At 38.3% G+C, this 22,963-nt stretch overlaps 1 protein-coding gene across 1 annotated transcript; it reads right to left on the minus strand.

Annotated features, from left to right (window-relative positions):
- Nucleotides 1–14,911: 14,911 nt before the first annotated feature.
- NAP1L2 (nucleosome assembly protein 1-like 2) lies at nucleotides 14,912–17,524 on the minus strand. The gene has a single exon (XM_005863899.2). It carries the CDS (start codon nucleotides 17,056–17,058, stop codon nucleotides 15,670–15,672), a length of 1,389 nt encoding a protein of 462 aa, XP_005863961.1. The 5' UTR covers nucleotides 17,059–17,524; the 3' UTR covers nucleotides 14,912–15,669.
- Nucleotides 17,525–22,963: the final 5,439 nt, after the last annotated feature.

Below are 22,963 nucleotides of genomic sequence, written 5' to 3' on the forward strand. Positions count from 1 at the left end.
GGCATTGTGACTAATCTTGCTATCTGTGCCACTTGATAAATTAGAGGCTGCCTCTTCTCCTTGTGGTTTGGTTTTAAAAGCACTTTCTCTCTTTGTTTACTGTACAGGTGATACAATCTCATGGTAGAAACATCAGAAAGGAGAAGGAAATCAGATGAGGGAAAACCAAGAGAGTAATGGCTCCCCATGATTCTGCTACCCAGAGACAACCACTTTTACCTTTTTGGTGTGCTGCCTTTCCAGGTTCTCTTTCTCTCTCTCCCTCCCGTTCTCACCCCCACCTCACCTTCCCTTTTCACATACTGTTATACAACGGTTCATGTATGTGGTGTTTCTTAACCTGCTTTTTTTCAGAAACTAAAACCAAACAGAAATCACCCCACTGAACGTCTTTCCATGTTATACAACAGGCTTCTGAAACTCATCTTCAGTGCCTGCAGAGTGTATCTGTGCACCTTAACATTTCTGTAACCGTTCCCTCATTGCTGGACATTCAGGTGGTGCCTAGTTCTTTCCTTGTGTTTAACCCCAACACTGAGTCTCTGATGAGTGACTCCTTCCTTGTCAAGCCAAATCTCCGCTGGCATACCCTACGGTCATCTTAATTGTGGACTCGAAGGATCCACACATGGACATTTTAAAGACTTTTCCGGTGTGTTGCCAAATGGCCCCTTCATAAATATTGTACCGATTTGCATTCATGCCAGTCAGTGCAGCTAGTAAAACAGAGTATGCCCATTTCCTGGTCACTGTAAGTGATATGTGTGTGTGCGCGCGCGCACGTACGTGCTCGCGCATGTGTGTGTGTGTGTGTGTGTGTGTGTGTGTGTGTGTGTGTGTTGGCCAGCTTGATGAGCTAAAAATGGCATTTTGCTGTCCTTGGTTGTTTTGCTGGATTTAAATACTGTTTATCACTTCCTTCCCCTGTGCCTACCTCCTGCCATTTTCCCCATTGTCAAAAAATAATTCAGCTTCATTGCAGAAAAAAAGTCAGAAAGTGGACCAGGTAGCAAAAACAAACTAATGTCACCAGTAATCAATCTTCATGACCACCCATGCCTTCCTGAGTCATTTTCATCTGTGCCCATTGATATTTTCCAAAAACTACCTAAAATATTTTGACTGTACTCATCTCGTATTTTTCTTATGCAAATGTCATATATGTATATAATAATGTACATAATGTTTTTATATTTGGTTTTCACACATATAGTGTTTATTTGCATATAGACACACATGCATATTCTTGAACTTCATTTTATGTCATTAAAGATACCTTTAAAATATTTTCTCTGGCTATTAGTATTCCATTTAATTGATAGTTCAGTAGACAGATAGATGCATTTACATATATACATGTCTATATATCTGTGTTTGTGTGAACGTGTGTGTGTGTAATTCTTCCTGCATCTAAGTTATTGGTAGTTTTTTCTTCTTCCAGACAAAGCTCACCAAGTGCATCGTAGGGCACAAATCTTGCTGCCTTTCAAGGTCATTTCCTGAACTAACATTGCTAAAGAAAAATGAAAGTGTCAAAATACGGGCAGTGTGGCAGGGAAAGCAATATTAAATGGCCATCCATAATGAAAGGATAAGTTTATCTTTATAAGGTGGATCAGAATTTTAACTGTACCTGGGTACCTGTATTATTTTCTTCACTTGGTATTACAATTATTTCTGTATTTGATCATCATTTTATCTGGGAAACAGGAGGGTTTTTAAATATATTTTAAACATATATAAATTGTACATGATTACAATAGAAAATATTTTGAAATTGTTAGTGTAATTAAACAAAGTTAAAATCCTAATATAACTCCTAATACCAGTACTTGACAAAATACAATTTTAATAAATAGATCTACATACCTTTATATTGATTAATAAACTATGCATTGTTTCATTGCAGGGTATTTTCACTGTTACTGTTCTCTGGGACCATATTTATAAATCATTAAATATATTCTTAATTATGTTGTTTAATAATATACCATCACTAGGATGAACAATTTATATAACCAAGCTTCCTTGGAATATGTTTTAAATGGTTCTAATAATTTGTGTGTAAGATCAATTGTATAATGAACACCTGTGTACCTAAATGTCTTGGGATATTTTATTGCTTTCTGTTACTTACTATTGTAATTGCAGGATGATAGAAATATGGACATGTCAAATATTTTTTTTTGGTGTGTTGCCAAATATTTCTCAAAGTTTACATCAATCAGTAATGTAGAAGAGTACATAGATACCTGATCAGCTTTTTAAAGTTGTTCAACATATTTTTAGTACTTTTTTCCTACAAAATATTTTAAACCATTTTTAATTTTTCAATTATAGTTGACATACAATATTATATTAGTTTCAGTGATTAGACATTGTATAACTTACCAAGTGATCATTCCAATAAATCTGTACCTATCTGATGGTATCCATAGTTATTAGAATATTATTGACAATATTCCCTATGCTGTACTTTATATTCCCATGACTATTCTGTAACTATCAATTTATATTTCTTAATACCTTCACCTTTTTCACCCATCCACCCAAACGCCATCCCATCTGGCAACCATCAAAATGTTCTCTGTATCTACGAGTCTGTTTCTGCTCTGCCTGTTCATTTATTTTGTTTTTAGATTCAATTTTGATAGATGTATATTTATTGCTGTTTTACTGTTCATATATGTTATCTTTTTATTCTTCTTGTTAAAGAAGATCCTTTAACAGTTTATGTAATACTGGTTTGGTGGTGATGAACTCCTTTGTCTGGGAAGCTCTTTATCCAGCTTTCAATTCTAAATTATAACTTTGCTGGATAATCTTGGTTGTGGGTCCTTGTTTTTCGTCACTTTGAGTATTTCTTGCCATTCCCTCTGACCTGCAAAGTTTCTGCTGAGAAATCAGCTGGCAGTCTAATGAGAGCTCCCTTGTGGGTAACTCACTGCTTTTCTCTTGCTGCTTTTAAGATTATCTTTTTATCTTTAAACTTTTGCATTTTAATTATGATGTATCTTGGTGTAGGCCTCTTTGGGTTCATCTTGTTTGGGATTCTGCACTTTCTGGACTTCTATGCCTATTTCCTAGATCACGTTAGGAATGTTTACTGGCATTATTTTTTCAAATAGGTTTTCAATTCCTTGCTCTGTCTCTTTTCCTTCTGGTATGACCATGATGTGAATGTTGGTCTGTTTGAAGTTATTCCAGAGGCTCCTTACATGGTCCTCATGTTTTAAAATTCTTTTTTTTTCTTTTTGCTATTCTCATTGGGTGTTTTATTGCTTCCTTATATTTTAAATACTGATTTGATTTTCAGGTTCATCTACTCTATTGTTGATTTCCTATAAATTATTCTTTATTTCAGTTCATGCATCTTTCATCTAATTTCAGAGCATCTTTATAACCAATGTTTTTTTTTGTTTTTTGTTTTGTTTTTTTGTTTGTTTTGTTTTAATCCTCACCCAAGGATATTTTTCCCATTGACTTTTTAGAGAGAGTGGAAGGGAAAGGGAGAGACAGAGAGAAGCATTTATGTGAGAGAGACACATCGATTGGTTGCCTCCTACATGCCCCTGATCAGGGCCGGGAGCCTGCAACCAAAGTCCACGCCCTTGACCAGAATCAAATCGGGGACCCTTCAGTCTGCAGGTAAATGCTCTATCCATTGAGCCAAACTGGCTAGGGCTATAACCAGTGTTTTTGAACTCTGCATCTAGTAGGTTGTTTGTCTCCATTTTGTTTATTTCTTTTTCTGGAGTTTAGTTCTATTCTTTTATTTGGGACATGGTTCTTTATGTCCTTATTTTGGCAGCCTCCCTATGTTTATTTCTGTGTATTAGGTAAAGCTACAATGTTGCCCGGGCTTGGTAATATGGAGTAAGGTAGTGGGTGTCCTGTAGGGTCCAGTGGCACAGCCTCCCTGTTCATTTGAGATGTACACACAAGATGTGCCCCCTCTGTGTGGGCTATCTATGCCCTCCAGTTGTAGTTGAGCCTTGATTGCTGTTGGTACGTCAAAGACAGGGATTTATTCCCAGGTTTATAGGCTGCAAGGACTTTCTGTGACCACCATGGAGAATCAGTTGTGCAGGGGCCCACCCCATAGAGCAGGACTTATTTCAGCAGGTCTCTAGTGCCTAATGAGTCCACACCTTAAGTGTGTCACTTATGGTGGTGGTTGGGTGATGTGTTGATATGGTATGAAGTTGTCCACCAGGTGTACTGTTTCTGGAGCCTCTTGGAAGGTACAGGGTAAGATAAGCCACCACTCGTGTTCTCCCTAGGTACCCCTGGCATGAGCTGCAGATGGCTGCTACTTGTGCTGGACTTGGAGGTGCCCAGGAGACACCAAGGTTTGAACCAAGGTCGACAGCCTAGGGCAGTGGTCGGCAAACTCATTAGTCAACAGAACCAAATATCAACAGTACAATGACTGAAATTTCTTTTGAGAACCAAATTTTTTAAACTTAAACTATATAGGTAGGTACATTGTTTTAACTTAATTAGGGTACTCCTAAGGCTTAGGAAGAGCCACACTCAAGGGGCCAAAGAGCCGCATGTGGCTCGCGAACCGCCGCAGGCCAACCACTGGCCTAGGGCCACTTAGCCAGAGATGTGGGGCTTGCAAAGGCCAGTTGCTGTTTGGTTGAGAGATTTTAGGAAAGTCCACAGCATGAGCCAAGACAGGCCATTGCTATGGTAAAGCTCCTGAAAACAGCTTGGGTGAGTTTGCAAGTTGGGTGGGGAGAGGTTGCAGGGAATCACTAGAGTGGGGTGAACAGTGATAGACTGATGGAGACTCAGCTATGTCATCCATCTGCTGGCTCTGTGAGGGAAGGGCTCAGAAAGGGAACAATAGCCTCTGTCAGCACTTCTGTCTGGATGAAAGCTGCCCCTCCAGTTCTCTCCCTGATGCTAGACAATCCAGTTTCTCTCTGTATGTTCCTGTTGCCTTTTGAGCTGCTATCCCAGCACTGGAACTCAGAGGGACTAAGTCCAAGTAAGTCCATGTATGAGCTCTTTAAGAGAACTCCAGCAGCCCTCTGTCTCACTCAACCACAATCCCCACCGGTTTTCACAGCCAGAAGTTATGGGAACTTCTCTTTCTGGCAATGGAACCCTGGGATGGGAAGCCTAGTGTGGAGCTGTGACTCCTCGCTCCTAAGAGGGGACCTCCACAACTGAGTATGCCTCCTGATTTTTATCTGACACACATGGGTGTGGGACAAAACCTTTCAAAATTTCTACTCCTCCTACCAGTCTCTATGTGGCTTCCTTTTTTGTTTCCTTAGTTATAGGACTTCTTTTCAGCCAGATTTAAGGTGGTTCTGAATGATGGTTGTTCTGTAGTTTAGTTGTAATTCTGATGTGGTTGTGGGAGGATACAAGGACCACATTTACCAGAAGTCTCTTAGTCAACATATTTTTTAAGTTTTGTGAAATTCAAATGGCTTGCACATTTTTCTTTTACTTCACTTTACAAGTACATTTATTTTCTTAATAATGAGATCAAACACATTAAGATATAGATAAAAACCACTTCAGACATAATATTTTCTATACTTTTACAAGCTTTCACTATTCATCAATAAGCATTTAAGACAATAATAGAATCATACTAAATATATTTTATCCCATAATTTGCTTTTCAGCATATGTTAAACATACCTAAAACATCTATGTCTGTCATTTTTCTTCTACAACTCACCATCATTGCATAGAATGAGAATCTTCTTATAGAGTGTCCTCATTTTAGATATTAAAGTAGTTCCTATGTTTTTCCCCCATTTCTGAACTCTATGGTAAATAATTTTACATTTGAATTGTTTTTCCCCCAGGGAAAAGCATTTAATATTTCTTATTCTAGCACAGGCTGTGAATTAAAACTTACATATTAAGATAAGGGTCAGAAATGGTGATTTTAAAAGAAGAAGAAAGATCATCTTTAAGGAACCACTTAGAATGAAGACATTTTTACAAACTCTGCAAAGTAAAGTAAACAAAATCTCTGCATTGGTAGAAGAAACAAGTTCATGTATGCTACTTAAGACTATTATACAGACCTTACTTTTAGGTCAAGGTAGAAGTGTTATCCCTGTAATTAAGGACAGAGGGTATAAATAGAATATTACATTATCCTCTAATTAAGCTCTGCTCCCAGCCTCAATCACTCCTAATATGTCTTCTACATTACAGCTATAAAAAGCATCTAAAACATTATAAGTTTTCATGAAATTTGTCAGTGGTATTATTTTACCTTCAATATGAAGTAGACAATCTATGGCTTTTATTATTGAGCACTTGATGACCTTTCCAGCCTTATTTCTAACCCCCTAGTCCTGTGGTCAGCAAACTGCGGCTCGCGAGCCACATGTGGCTCTTTGGCCCCTTGAGTGTGGCTCTTCCACAAAATACCGACTTCTGCGCATGGGCCACGAAGTTTCAATCGCACTGTACGGAAGAGCCACACTCAAAGGGCCAAAGAGCCACATGTGGCTCGCGAGCCACAGTTTGCTGACCACAGCTCTAGAAAAAAATACAGAGGATGATGCTCTTTAAATATCTAGGAATGGTAATTAAAAATCAATGTATTAGGCCTTAAAAAGTAGAAATATAAAAAGACTGCCTTAAGACCTTAAATGACTTTTAAAAATTATTAGCGTACATTAATTAGTTAAGACCTTATCTAAAAATCTCTACAGGAGATATGACAAATTTATTCAATATACTTAGGGATCCTACGAAAGCTTTTATTAAGTACTAGAGGCCCAGAGCATGAAATTTGTGCACTGGAGGGGGGGTCCCTCAGCCTGGCCTGCACCCTGTTGCAGTCCGGGAGCCCTTGGGGGATGTCTGACTGATGGCTTAGGCCCCCTCTGCTCTAAGCCATAAATCAGACATCCTTAGCGCTGCCACGGAGGCATGAGAGGCTCCCACCACCACCACTGTGCTCACCAGCCATAAGCCTGGCTTCTAGCTAAACAGCGCTCCCCTTGTGGGAGCACACTGACCAACAGGGGGCAGCTCCTGCATTGAGAGTTTGCCCCCTGGTAGTCAGTGTGTGTCACAGCGACCAGTCATTCTGCCATTCAGTCAATTTGCATATTAGCCTTTTATTATATAGGATATGTAAAGACCTACAGAATCATTTTCTAATTTTATGGCTCGCATGTAACAGCAGTTTGCAACCATCTAAAAAATACATATATGAATGCCAAGCAGTTTGGGGCCATCTGGTAAATCCTATCTTCCCTAAACCAAGGACAGTTAAAAGTAAATAATTTGCATTTTGCCTCCCTAAACAAAGCTTATGTCAATATACTCAAAAAGACTGATAGCAGAAATCCAATTAGTGTCATTTACTGTCCACACCCAAGGACAAATGAAGTTAGAAAATAAACCTTATTTCAGACTAATTTAAATTGGCAAGTTATCTTATTTCAAGTGAATATTCAGGGGAACTTAGTTGTCACCAACCAAAAAACAAATTACTACAATTTTTATATTACACCCCTATTATTATACCAAAAAATACTAGGCAGGAACCTATTCTTAGAGCATTAATTGTTTTTACTGATGGTTCATCTAATGGTAAAGCTGCTTATCATGCAATGAATTCAGACCGAGTCATCCAGACCAGTCATACTTCTGTGCAAAGAATTGAATTAGAAGCCATCAAGGCTGCATTGCAGGATTTCCAAGAGTCTCTTAATATTATTTCTAGTTCTGCCTATGCTGCTGGCCTGGTAAATAGAATTAAGACTACTCAATTAAAATGGCTCAATGACCGAAGTCTATTTATGCTATTTAAGCAGATGTCATTTCCAGCAATTTTGTAAAAATGGAAAATTCAGCACATTACGGAAATACCATATAATTCCCAAGGAAAGGCAATTATAGAATGCCAACATCAGTGGCTAAAATCCCAACTTGAAAAACAAAAAGGAGGAATAGTGGAGAAATCTCCTGTAAGTAAACTACACCAAGCCTTAATTACTTCAAATTTTTTCACTTGTAACACTTATGGCAAGACACCCATGGAATTACATTGGTGTCAAAATAAGCCAAAGGAAAATGGTCTGGTTAAATGGAAAGATCCAAAGTCTGGTTTATGGAAGGGCCTGACCCCTTGTTAACCTTTGGTCAAGGATATGCTTGTGTATTTCCAGAAAACTCCTCCAAGCCCATGCAGATTTCTGCAAGGAACATTCAACAGGGATCCGAGAGAGGAGCTGACCAGACACCTGTACCTGCAGCTGCAGACAATCTACTACTCCAGCCACAGATAGCAGTAGCCCCAAGCAACATGCTGAAGATAAGAAATGGGAGGAGAATGAGACAGAGGAGAAACAGTCCAGAGATGACCTGGGATGGTGAAGAAGCCTTGCCATGCTAGCAGTCACCAGTTGTATGATGGTGCAGTTTGCCATGGACAAAGCCAAAGATGGTCGGACCAGCATTGTCATTGCCCACCGTTTGTCCACCATCCAGAACTCGAATATCATTGCTGTCATGTCACAGGGGACAGTGATTGAGAAGGGGACCTATAAAGCACTGATGGCCCAGAAAGGAGCCTACTGCAAACTAGTTCCTTTGATGCCTGGCAGCAATTTAAAAAGGACATGAAAGAACTCAATCCTTTTCATTTGATCTCCCTACATTTGACTCTTAGCATAACCATGATTGTCTATCTCATTCTTGTTCTTATATGTTTAATTCTAGTCTGCAGATGCGGAATGAAAAGTCTTAAAAGGACTCAAGCCCTGCAGGTGGCATACACCTTTCTAGACTTATTAAGAAAACAAAAAGGGTAAAATGCTGGAGGCAAAGACCAACAGTAGTTAGCATATTAATGCCAAAAGTCCTACTGGAAGGCCAATGGACTTTCACATTCAGCAGGGCTGATAATCAGCATAATATTGCCCTGCTGTTGGCCAAACGGCTCAAGGCAATCCCCTAACCTGATAATCCTTCTACTGTTTACCAAACTTTACCTGTTTGCATTCCTAAAGGGAAAATGTGTATTCAAGTGAATAAAAAGCAGACTGGACCCAGTTTTCAGAGACCTTCTCCACTAGAGGGAAGTTTTCTGCCTGGCCCCCCATGCCTTCTAAATTCATATTTCTTTTCTAGTGTTTTCATTTGTGTGTGGCTCCTTCTTCAGATCCTGAACCCTTGCTGCAAATGAATGCAGCAGAACAAGCTCTTGTTTCATTGATTTTTTTGTATTGTTTTTCTTTAGTCTCTATGTCATTTATTTCTTCTCTAATCTTTATTATTTCCTTCCTTTAATCTCTCCAAAAGATAGTATAATATTTCTACAGACTTTGATCATTTTCCTAACAGTAAAGCCTTCCTCTTCCAGAAAGTCTTCCTTCACTCTCTTTGGAAATTTTCTGTGGCACAGAAGGGTTCCCCAACTCCTACTCCCTGAGATTTCCTCTTCGCCTCGTCTATCTCTCTCTCTCCCTCTGCCTCTGCCCGGCGCTTGTGGAACTCAATATTCTTGAATATGTATATACAGTAGGTCCTCGGGTTACATTGGAGATCTGTTCTTACAGTGTGACATAATGCAATTTTCGCCATAAGTCGGAACCCACCTACATAAGCACCTACGTCACTCACATGGAGCACATACACAGCAGTAATGAAGTGAAACAGTAAAAAATATTTAAAAGAAAGATAACAATTCCTGACCTTTACTTGTGGTAAATAAATAATAAAAAACATTAAGCACATATGTACATACGTCAAAATGATGGAACTTTTTTTAATAAATAATTGGGAGATGGTGACGTAACCATGAAACAACATACGTCAAGTCCGACATAACCCGAGGACTGCCTGTACCATATGATTTCACTTATATGTGGAATATGAAGCAAAACAAAAACAGACTTATTGAAACAGGAATCAAACTCATGGTTTCCAGAGTAGACAAGGGTTTGGAGGGTGGTGGAAAAAGGTGAAGGGGAATATGGCCAATAATATTGTGATCAGTTTTCCCAGTGATGGATGATTATTAGACTTAGTGTGGTGATCACAGTTTAAGATTTATAAATGTCCAATCACTATATTCCATGCCTGAAACTAATTTGTATACCAATTATACTTAAATAAAACTAGTAATGAAAGGCTTAAAAAAACACACATCTCATTTAAAATAGACTAAGGCAGAAGGCTCAAATAATATACGAAGTGAGCTCACATGAGCGCGCACACACACAGGCCAAAGAAGAGGCTTATATTAGGGGCCTCTGCTGATTAACCTCGCTTCCCTTTCATCCCACCCCCTACTTAGCACCCGCACAAGCCCCAGGAGAGAAGTTTTACAAGGGCTGAGGTCCTTTATGATGAGTGACACCCCCACCCCATGCACTCCCATCCCACTTCACCTCTTCCATCTCATGAGTGAGCACATGCAAACAGGCACACACACAGAGAGAACCAGTAAGAGTATGGAAGTGTGTGCACATGCAGAATGGGGGTTAATGGAGTTTTTATGGTCTTTAATCACCTTGGGAATAGATCAACACATAGATCATTTATGTGGTTTAAAAAGCAGGGGTCATCTAATTTTAGACATTCTTTTTTTCTTTTACTTTTAAAAACTATATTATTGGGCAAAGAATTCAGAGAAAATACATTTCTGAAATGTGTTCCATAGAAAATTATTCTTTATACATCTTTGCTTTCAATTAATTTTTAGAGAGAGGGAGGGAGGGAAAGAGAAACATCGATGTGAGATAGAAACATCAATCGGTTGCCTCCCATGTGAGCCTCAAACCTGCAACCTGGGTATGTACCCTGACTGGGAGTCAAACTGCCACCTTTTGGTGTATGGGATGACACTCCAACCAGCTAGGCCACCCAGCTGGGACTATATTTCTTTTATTTTAAAAAATATATTATTTTTATTGATTTCAGTGAGGAAGGGAAAGGGAGAGAGAGATAGAAACATCAATGATGAAAAAGAATAATTAATCAGCTGCCTCCCGCACGCCCCCTACTGGGGATCGAGCCACAATCCTGGCATGCGCCCTGACCAGGAATTAAACTGTGACCTCCTGGTTCATAGGTTGATGCTCAACCACTTACCCACACAGGCCGGACTATATTTTAAAAGATTCTCTGCTTTAAAATAATCAGCTATATGTTGCATATATCTGTGTAGTAAAAAATCAAATCTGCTATGTACCTATGGATGATATATAATTTCATGTGATTTTAGTTTCTGGTTTGACAGTTCCCAGTTTCCAAATATTTTAATTTAATGATGCATTTATTGGCCAGTGATCAAATGGCCTATGATGAGTGTAGAGTTTGGTGTACACAGCTATAAGGCTACTGAATATATTGGGAAGGTGAGGAAGTAACACTATAGTTAGTCACTATATTTTCCTCTTCATTAACCAGGCTTGTCAGTAAGTTAAGTACTGCACCTAAACTTGCCACTTAGCCCTTCTAAATATTAGCAAAACTCTTGGGGAGTCTGTTATTAAAATAGAAAGTATAAGCTTTCAGTTTTTGTTATTAATAATTTAATAAGAATTTACTGTAGTCTTTTTTATACTTCACAGTTTTGAGTATTTTACAGATATAAACTTAATAATAAAAATAATAAAGATAGATACACCTATCAGCATCTATGTGCTACACGTATTTAAAAGCACTTTATATAAATCAATTTGCTCTTCATAATAATCTATGATGTAGTCCACAATAATTACCCTATCTTTCAAGATATGAAAACTGAGACACATAAAGTGACTTGCACAAGGTCACCCAACTAATAAGTTACAGAATTGGAATTTGAATCCAAGCAGCCTGGCTTCAAAGACTGATCTCTATGCCATATGATATATAATACTAAATACTGTAATTTGCACTATAAATTACGTGCCCCAAAATAGAATTTTATTATATTTACATATTTAGTATATTCCTTAAAAATACCAAAACTCTAACAAGGCCCAATAATCACCTCAAAACTCCTCCAAGACTGTATGAATTATGTTTTTAAGAACAGTTGCAAAAAGAATTAAGGTAAAATTCTATTTTTAGTTATATTTGTGTCCTAAACCCTAGTACGGGCCTCTCTGGAATGTGGGCTAAAGCTAATGGCTACTCTCAAGGCCTAAAGGGCCTTTACACCAGTCTAAACCCAAATCAAATGTACTGTCATCACACCACAAGCTATCGGAAAATTGACAGTCTCAAATTACCTCTTTGAGAAGGGGTGAAAGAGAAAGAAACATAAAAAGCAGTCCCTGACATCAGGCCTGATATTCACAGCTAGGCTATGTTATTCTCTTATTGGACATAAACCATCTCACAGAACAGCCTCAGACCAGGTTACTCTAGGACTACAATTAAATGTGACAAAGCAAAGCCACTTAATTTTGCCTAAGCGTAGACAAAAACAAGGTCACTGTGCCAACCAAAAAATACCAAATCCTTGCCATTCTAGCTAAAATGAGTGGCTACAACCTTTTCACCAATTACAGACTTATTCTTGTTCTAGTCTCTCCTCCCTATAAAGATTTATTGAGCTGCTAATTCTAAAATTTTTCCTACAATGTAAAGTAAACCTCCACTGTTAGACCCTCCATGAAATCACACAACCAAAGCCCAAATCCTGCAATGTGATTTTTAACACCCACTTACTGATAACATACAATAGCTCCCCATGATGTGTGTTCTGCCTCACAGCAGTAATGAATGCATCCAACTTTTTCAACTATGGGTATGTCCCTCATGGTCTTTGGCCAGAGGTCATTGACATGAGAGATACAGCAAAGGGGATGGCTGCCCTTATAGAAAGCCCAGAAGCAGTTTTACTGCTCTACCTCATAAAGGCAAGAGAAAGGGACAGGAGGGACTTCAAGGTGCCTGGTTCTCCTCTGTGAAACAGCAGAAAAGATACACCCATGTTCCTGACTTTTTAATGCACAATAAAAGTAAACACAATTAAAGGAGGCTTAATCTTTCTGTGTGAGAAGGGTTTGGGGGAAGTCAGGAATTTAATAGAGGTTGAGATTAACATTGATGAAAACTGTGAAAAGGTCTATATTTGTCAAGTAAATATGGGAAGTATTTCCATATTTAGGTTCCCCTATAATATTAACTTGTCTCTGTTTCCCTATACACTGTCAACTATTGCAACCCCAGGGAAAAGCAAGTGAGCATCTACTATTGTACCTGGGAGAAAGATATGATATTATGTCCAGACAAGAAGAGGAAAATTCCCATGCCTTCCTGCTCAGTTGACTATAGAGAGATGAGACAGAGTGAGAAATACAGGCAGTGTTATAAAACCTACCTCTTTGAGCCAAAATCTGAAGGAATGAGTATGTTCAATAGTGGAAAAATAACTCACAAGCAGAAGAGCTTTTGTTCTACTTAAATTTTATAATTCTGTGGGATCACATTACAACCACCTGGGATGTAGAGTGGATAGGCAGCCATAACAAGACAGAGTTATCACTTCCTACTCACTCTCAGCATTCACAAGGTATGGAAGAGATTAAGAAGTTCCCTGTTGGATTAAGAAGTACAGATTGGTAGTTACAAAATAGTAACTGGGATGTAAAGTATAGCATAGGGAATATAGTCAATAATATTGTAATAACTATGTATGGTGCCACGTGGGTACTGAAAATATTCGGGGGGGAAGAAATGTTGTAAAGTATGATTATCTAACCACTATACTTTACATCAGAAGCTAATAACTAATATAATATTGAATGTCAACTGTAATTGAAAAAGTAAAAGATAAAAATAAATTTATTAATAATCTCTCTCTCTCTCTCTCTCTCTCTCTCTCTCTCTCTCTCTCTCTCTTTCTGTTGTCCCAGTGGGATAGATGTGACTTTCATAGAGTCTGCCAAAGGGGAAAGCCAAATCTCTGGGTTTCCATACCTGAAGAAGGCAATGTAGGCTCTGAGACGAAGTCAGCTCTCTGACCAACCACATCTCACTGTCCCCAGTCAGTGTATGCTCCCCACCCAAGACATAAAGCAATATAAGCCCCTATACATCCAGATAACATTGTGGAAGGGTAGGTAAATCTGAAATATTGACTAACACACAGAACCTTGTTGTTTTATACAGAATATTTAAACTACTAAATAGCAATGAGTTTACTGAATTTGGTTAAATTTGCAATTTTTGTTTCCCTGCAACCCTGGGCAGTAGAGGTGGTCTCAGGATTAAGACTATATCAGTTATGGCCTGGCTGGTGTGCTCAGTGGTTAGAGTGTCAACCAGCCCACTGAAGGGTCAAGGGCAGGTATCTGGGTTGTAGATTCAATCCCTGACCTTGTTTGAGGCAACCAATCCTAATCGATGTCTCTCTCATCTCTCTCTCCCTTCCTCCCCATCCCTTCCATTCTCTGAAAATCAATGGGAAAACATCCTCTGGTAAGGATTAACAATGAAAAAAAGTTTAAGAAAGACTAGATCAGTTATAAACAATAAAAAGTTACACTGTCTTTGCATATCTAAGTATAGTGTTAGTAAATTTGCATGCATATGTACACATAGAAAAATAATAGTAAAAAATAAATCAAAACATTAACAGTGCCTATCTTTAAGGAATGGGAATACGCATTTTAGTTTTTGTTTTGTTTGGGGGGGTTTGGTTTTTTTATTGTTGAAAGTATTACATATGTCCCTCTTTTTTCCCCATTGACCCCTTCTAGCCTCCCCCTGCTCCCTCCCACCCCAGGCCTTCACCAACCTATTGTCTGTGTCCATACATTATGCATATATGCATACAAGTTCTTTGGTTGATCTCTTCCCACTCACCCAGTATTTTAGTTTTAATTAAATATTTGTTGTATTTTCCAAATGTTCACCAATGAACATATTACTTTCTTAACCAGAAAAAAAGATCAGTTTTAAAACATGATACACTGAAATTTTTATTCATTTTATTTTGCAGTGAAAGAACATGAAGTCTTTTCAAAATGGTAAAGTGATCACTTTCAATGAATGATTAAATGTTGTATAAGAAAAAAATTACACACTGTAATTACAGCTTACACAATTACACAGTACAATGTGAATCTTTTAAAAATACTGTGATTAACATTTCACTGATAAACAATAACCTCAGTATTACTAAGTTTCATTTTTTGTTACGATTACATAATATAAGAGCCTATGAACAAGCTGTTATTAACAATAAATTTGATTTTGCCTGAAATTCTTAACCATATGCAGGCTTCTTCTTAAGCACTCAAGTTTTAAATTCTACTGCATTTTTATTGCAAAATGAAGCAGGCATGACAAAATGAAACTCACTAGCTAAAGGACTAAGAAAATAAAATTACCCAAACAACAACAGCAGAAAAATTTGGGTCTCATTTAGCAGCCTGGATAATATTCACATCAACAAATTGATAGCTACATGACAAAAGGACTTCAGAAGGATTAAAATACATTACACTATTTTAATGTCTTAAATCATTTACCACAGTATACATTACTTGAAAGCATTCTACTACTAAAATGCAAGGTCAAATGAATTAGTATTTTAACTTCTTTTATATTTCTAATATATGCTTTAACACTCTAAGAAAAATTCAGAACACAAGACTAATTAACGGTTTTTATTTTGAGTATCTAGATCTAAGGCTGTTAATTTCAGGGCCATGTAGATCTGCCTTAGCGGTCAATGTCTTCTACCATTGCCTCAAGATTTTTGCAACAGGCTTTAACCTCCTCAATTGCAGCCATCCAACTATCATAAATAATTTTGTCATAAATTGCATCATTAACTTCCCTAATTACCCCCTCCTGCTGAGATTCAAGTACATCACCTGAGAAAAATAAAACTGATCTTGGGATTATGTAAGTACGTAAATTGTGACCAAGTAAAAAATCATCATTTCCATCCTTTCCATTTGAGCTGATTCCATAAGGAGTAAAGAAATTGAAGAATGAATCATTGGGAAAATCTTCAGTCACAGTTCGGATTGTTCCCCAGATCCGATGTTTCTGCTTCTTCTTGATGGTTTTCAAAGTGACATTCTTTCCTTCATTCCAATCAATCTCACAGCCTGTGCAATATTCAATCGCTGTTCCCCTATAGGGATGGGGATCATAATATGCTAGTCTTGACTTCAGCACATAGGTCTTTGTCAACAGCTCATTTTTGAAATATTCATTGGGTTTGAAGTGAAATTCCAGTGTGAAACTGAGAGGCTCACCAGGATCTGAAAGCTTCACTTTAATATCTGTCAGGAGTTTCAGAATAGGCTCATCATATTTCTTAATCAAAGGAGTGAGTGTATCAACATTTTTTAAGACAGTCAGCCAAAAATCAGGAATTCCTTGAGCATCTTCTTTATTATTCTCCCCAGTAGCCTCAATGTCATCATCATCAGCAGCAGCAGCAGCATTGTTGTCATCCTCCTCCTCCACAATAGCATAATCATAATAATCTTCCTCATAACCCTCATCCATATACTCATGTACCAGACCATCTTCATTACCATACATCTCTTCCTCATCATACATCTCCTCATCATCATAGTCCTCATAGTCTGATTTATATTCACATTCCTCTTTTGTAGGCTCATAGATTGCATTGATGATCTGACGTCTTTTTTCCAACAAAGGCTGATACATTTCAGCAAACTTTCTCTCAATTTCATGAAATTCCCTCAAGAATTTGGATTCTAGATTCGCCACTCTAGTTTGAAGCTTTTTGAGGGCTAATACACGGTACTTAACTTTCATAGGCAGGCTTTCAACAAAGTCTGTATCTAAAAGATAACCGATAAGTCCTTTTGGTCGGTCTGGGTCTGAGTCCTCCTCAGTAATTTCACCTTTTTCCCCGCCTTCCCCGGACCCAGCAGCATCTTCACATTTTTCCCCTTCTTCCCCAGGGCAAGGGGCGGCTTCTTCACCGCTCTCTCCATCATTTCCAGGCCCAGCTGCGGCATTTTCCCCGTGCTCCGGCTGTTTCCCAGGCCCCTCCACCATCACCTTATTACCAGCCTCTTCTTGACTGGATACTAATAATTCCTTGCTGTCGGCTGACTCGGCCATTTTTCAAAGGACCGTACACGTCTAATGCGGCTACTTCCAAGATCAGGAGATCTGACCTCCGCAGGGAAAGACTCACCGAATATCAGAAGCAGCGATGCCTGTTGCAGAGGTGGAACCAGCGGTAGCGGCCGGACTGTGAAAGCGGTGGTCAGGACTGCAGCCGGGATGAAGGCGGTGCTGATCTGTAAGAACTGAACCGCGGCAGCGGTGGCCTGGGCTTGGGTGCAGAGGATGGCGAGATGGGCGATGTGAACCGTCCTGCAGGACCCGGCCAGAGATGCAGAGTGTCGCAGTGGGTAGACCTCCGCAAACAGCAGCTAGTTAAAAAACCAAACCAAAACAAACAAAAAACAACAACAACAATGGTGCCGCAATATGATAACGCAGCTGTCTCTTGGCTAGATTTTCTTGGTGCCAGTAGCTTGCTGCGTCACGCCCTCCCTCCCCCACAACTCTGCTCTAATCTCATTTGCTGGGCTGTCGTAATTGACAAGCCCTGAGCCAATAAATTATTAGATCTATCAAGTTTCCAACTCCACTCACCTTCCGAGAATATGGCTGATTCATTTACCTCCTCCTCATCCTCCAACAGCCCCTCTCCCCGAGTTTTCTGGAAACCCATATTGTATTGGTTTAGCCTTTCAATTTTCAACTGTATTATACTTTTATAATTTCAAAAGAGTGAAGAGAAAATTGTAACTAAAAGAAGGTGAAGGAATTAAGCAAAAAAAAAAAGACAAAAAAATAAAATAAAAAGGCACATACAACAGTGTGATGATACCCAGAGGGAAAAGGGGTGGGGTTATGTGGATGTGGGCAAAGGTGGGGGAAATGGGGACAGAAAAGAGATTTTGCTTGAGGCGATGGGCACAGATGCAGTGTGAGGAGGATATTTTGTTGAGTTGTACACTTGAAACCTGTATGGTTTTGTGAACCAATGTCACCCCAATGAATTCAATTAAAAAAAATAGAAAAATAAAATAAAATGTTGGACCAGGGGAGACATCCATCCATCCTAACTCTATTTCTTTGATTTTTAGCCCTGGGCTCTGGAAAGGGAAATAGTGGGTGGTTGAGGAGCTTATAAGGAGAGACTAGAAAGAAAACACTAAAAATTTAACAATGCTGGTCTCAGGCTGGTGTAACTGCCAGTTATTTAAATATCCTATAGTCTGTTTTTCCGTATTTTTCCACAAACTTTATGATTAGTGAGCAGCAATTTAGATTGGGAAATTCTTGAAAAATTTCTCTGGGTAGGTGGCAGGTGAAGTGTGTGTGTGAGAGAGGTTAGGGTGAAAGAGGTCCTGAGATGAAGAGTTAAAGTGCTGTATCCAACTGTATGTCACGTGAACACAATGAAGAAGTGAACAATAAAAATAAATATACATAATAAAATTTAAAAAGTGAAGACTATAAACCAGTTGCCTGGCTTATCAATAGCCCAGTCTTAATACTGACTTGCTACTTCCTCTTTCTTGTTGCTGGCTTTAAAGCTCTAAGGAATTTTTTTAAAAAGGACTCAAATATAAAGTAATGCTTCTTGTAAGTATCATAACATTTGGTTGACACTTTTGAGTTATTGAAAATAATCTAAATCTCAGCATTAAAGGCATGGTTAAATACATGATAGAGTATTCTTACTAGAGCAGTGGTTCTCAACCTTCCTAATGCCACGACCCTTTAATACAGTTCCTCATGTTGTGGTGACCCCCAACCATAAAATTATTTTCATTGCTACTTCATAACTGTAATTTTGCTACTGTTATGAATCGTAATGTAAATATCTGATATGCAGGATGTATTTTCATTGTTACAAATTGAACATAAAGCATAGTGAGTAATCACAAAAACAATATGTAATTATATATGTGTTTTCTGATGGTCTTAGGCGACCCCTGTGAAAGGGTCGTTTGACCCCCAAAGGGGTTGCGACACACAGGTTGAGAAGCGCTGTACTAGAGAATCCTATGCAGTTATTACAAAATTTCCTCTGGGTAGGAATCATTGGTGATGTTTATTTTCTCCATATTTCTAAGGCTGATTATTGATTAATTGAACAATTTTTAACATTTTAATCATTTTCTTTCCAGATTTAAACAACAATTTGTATTGTGTTACTATTGCAGAGATAAATACTGTTTTGATATTATTGTATATCTTTACAGATTCTTTTATTATGCAGGTAAATTTTCCATTTTAAATTATTTTATCTCTGTGCATTATATACTGTTACAGTATTTACAAAATTCAAATTTTAGGCTCATGTGCCATTCTGGTAGTTCCATAGTTATGAGCCCCCTGCATTCCAAGTTTTATTTTTTTGGTTTTTGTTAATGTAAGAAACATTCAAACATCTGTAGAATTTTTGTGAGTTTATTTGAGCCAAATTGTAGACAAATGCCGAAAAGCAGAATCTCAACAGATTGAGATAATGCTCCGGAGAATGGCAGTTTTGCACCTTGTTTTATACATTACAATCAAAAGAGGAGAGTAAGCAGGTTATAAGAAATCCAGTAGGGATAGATTATGGAGGTGGGAGAAAGCAAAGCATGGAAACCTCTGTGATTGGATAAAAAATAAAATGATAGACACATACTTCTTTTACTTAGGTGGGTGCAGGATAGTTAGCAGTCAGCAATTAACTCAATAACAATGAGGGGATTTGTGGTCTCTACAGAGCAGTGCCTGTGCTTTGAGGGGTCCGGAAAAAGGAAAATTACTTTGACATTCCAACTATATGTTATTGTAGATGCAAAAAGACAACAGACAGGCTCAGTTAAGGTAAAGATTGACCTTTGTCAGGAAGATACCAGGCTAGGACATGACTACCCACTTTTTTTAGTTAAAAAATGTTTTAGTTTCAGACCATCCTTTGTGGTTACTTTAGGTCTCTGAGTTTGCAAGGCTGCCATGCAAGCCTTCCCTGAGCTAGTCAGTTTAGCATGTGGCCCCTTTGCATCCACATCCTGTAGTTGCAACATTCTTTGTAATTTTCTGATAATTAACACAATATATGCTAATTTTTTTAAATTTGGAAAATGAGAAAAATTTTAAAGTATAATAGAAATCACTAGCAATCTCACAACCCTGAGAGAACCAACGTATACATTTTGGTCTTTTTAGTCTAACTTGTTTATAAATGTGTTGTGTTTAACCTGGGGTTTTAAAAAATAAAACTGGATAGAGTCTTTTATAAACTTTTTTCTCTTATTAACATATTTAAATAGGGTGGTGAAGGCCTAGGGTGGAGGGCGGGGGGTGGGCTAGAAGGGTTCAGTGGGGGAAAGAGAGGGACATTTGTAATACTTTCAACAATAAAGATTTTTTTAATTTAAAAAAAACATATTCAATGTCTTAAATAGTTTCCAAGAATATAATTTTAAAAGAAAATCCATTGGTTTTAAATATATTATGTACTTAAACTAAATTATGAAAGAACAAAGAGAAAGTATATTCATCTAATTTTAAAACTGAAGTGTCTTTCATCATCATACATGCAGTCACAGAAGTCACAAAGGAAATTATGTTTCATTACATAAAACAAATGTATATGACACCAAAAGCATAGTCAACAAAAGAAAACACAGATAAATAGAATTTCTTCAAATTAGAAGCATTTTTTGCATCAAAGGATAGTATTAATAGAGTTAAAAGGCAACCTATAAAGCCCTAACCGGTTTGGCTCAGTGGATAGAGCGTCGGCCTGCGGACTGAAGGGTCCCAGGTTTGATTCTGGTCAGGGGCATGTACCTTAGTTGCAGGCGCATTCCCAGTAGGGAGTGTGCAGGAGGCAGCTGATCCATGTTTCTAACTCTCTATCCCTCTCCCTTCCTCTCTGTAAAAAATCAATAAAAATATATTTTAAAAAGGCAACATATTAAATGGATAAAAATACTTGCAAATTATATATCCAAGAGAGGATTAATATCCAGAATATATTAATGACTCTTATAGCAACAAAAATAAGGGGAAAAAAGCAAATAATTTAAAAATGGGCAAAGGACTCGAATAGGCATTTCTACAAAGAAGAGGTGCAAATGGCATGTGAAAAAAATGTGGGCCATCAATAATTAGGAAAATGCAAATCAAAACCACAGTGAGAGACTGTTGTAATGTACCCCGCGAGTAAATACTCAGGACTCAAGACCAAATTAATGAGTCATTTAATTAATAAGCCAGCAACTGAGAGGGAGTTATGGCTCCAAATCTCCCAGTCCCAAAATGGTGGCACCATCAGGCTTATATAGGCAAATATTACAAAGGTATCGATTACATCTTTGGGTTTGGAATGAGGAACCTAGTTTGCACAAAGCACTTACAGAAGCGAAATTGAGCAAGTTAGTTATCTGTAAGATTAATTATAGTTTTGGGTCTTCAGATCACTGAATCAATGGAAACACATTATCTGGAGCCACTGAAGCAATTTAGAATAATTGTGCTGTCCTGGTCTTGGGACCACCACTGAAACCAGAACTCATTATCTGTAGCCACTGAGGCAATTTAGGGTAATTGTGCTGTCCTGGTTTCCAGGTACAGAAGAATGTGGTGCAATAACCAGTAAGATCACAATCAATGGAATATTCAAACCACCAACAATGGAGTATTCAATCAATTGGGATAGCATACATAAGTTCAGAAAATCAAAGTAACTTTTCTATTGTTTTAGCAAGCAATTAAGTACAGAAGCCAAACAGCAGGGTTAAAGTTAAACTGCAGTTTCTACCTGAGATGATTGCTACCATAGTTCAAGACCACTTCACACTCATTAAAATCTACTTATATAAAAACCATGGGTGGCGTTCATCACGTCCAGAAGAACCGTTGCGACCAAGCGGAAGGAAGTCAGTCCTGCAGGGGTTGTCTTGGCAATGGCTATGGCCTCCCCCAAGCTGTTTCCTGGAGCTGTTTCCTGTAAGAGCGGGGTTTGAGGCAGGAACCCGCCCTTGGAGCATGGAGGCAGATCTGCCGCAAGCCAGCACGGCCAGGGGTGAACCTGAGTGGCAGCGGCTGAAAGGCTTAGAAAAGACAGACAAGAGAATGAAAGCTGGGTCTCGGTGGGACACTGCTTCTCTGAGAGACAGCAACCACGCCCACAGCCATACCTTTATTTTATAGCAGATGCTACAAGGCAAAGTAAGGGCGTGACCAAGATGTTTACAACATTCTACTGGGTTTCAATCCTACTCAGCTACATGCACCTGAACTCTATCAAGCCTACATCACTTAGGCATGTGGGGCCACGTGTTCAGACCATAGGTTCAAGCTTACAACTACAGCTGTTGGCTATAATTGTGCTGGGAGGGCCCTGCCCTCCAAGTTGGGACTTGCACGTGGCAATGAGAGGACTGTGCCCTCTCATCAGTCCAAGGCTTGAACCTGTCCAAAACACTGTAGTAGCTCCCCATGATAAAGTTTTAATTCTGTTTCTTTGTTACTAATGTTGTGGCCCCACCCCATAACAAAGAAACAATTTCCGGAGGATGAGGCCCATGAATCAGGATTTTAAAAAGATTCACAGGTGATTCTAATGTGCAGCCAAGGTTGAGAACCACTGCTATAGATAATATTAAAAATATATCTAAACGTGCAATTCTTTGTCCAAAAAATGAGCATGTTCAAAAATTAAATGAAGAAAATTTGGATATACTCAATGGAGATTTTCACACATATTTCAGTGACGATTCCATTGATTCCACAGATGATGCTGAAAAGGAAAATTTTCCCATCAAATTTCTTAATAGTATTACTCCTTCGGGAATGCCGTGTCATAAATTAAAATTGAAAGTGGGTGCAATCATCATGCTATTGAGAAATCTCAATAGTAAATGGGGTCTTTGTAATGGTACCAGATTTATTATCAAAAGATTACGACCTAACATTATCAAAGCTGAAGTATTAACAGGAT

This window comes from Myotis brandtii, unplaced genomic scaffold (assembly GCF_000412655.1).
Source record: "Myotis brandtii unplaced genomic scaffold, ASM41265v1 scaffold1816, whole genome shotgun sequence".
NCBI classification, from domain to species: domain Eukaryota; kingdom Metazoa; phylum Chordata; class Mammalia; order Chiroptera; family Vespertilionidae; genus Myotis; species Myotis brandtii.

Bases quoted from the DNA above. Each gene is read 5' to 3' on its own strand.
- NAP1L2 (XM_005863899.2), bottom strand. From the start codon at position 17,058: ATGGCCGAGTCAGCCGACAGCAAGGAATTATTAGTATCCAGTCAAGAA.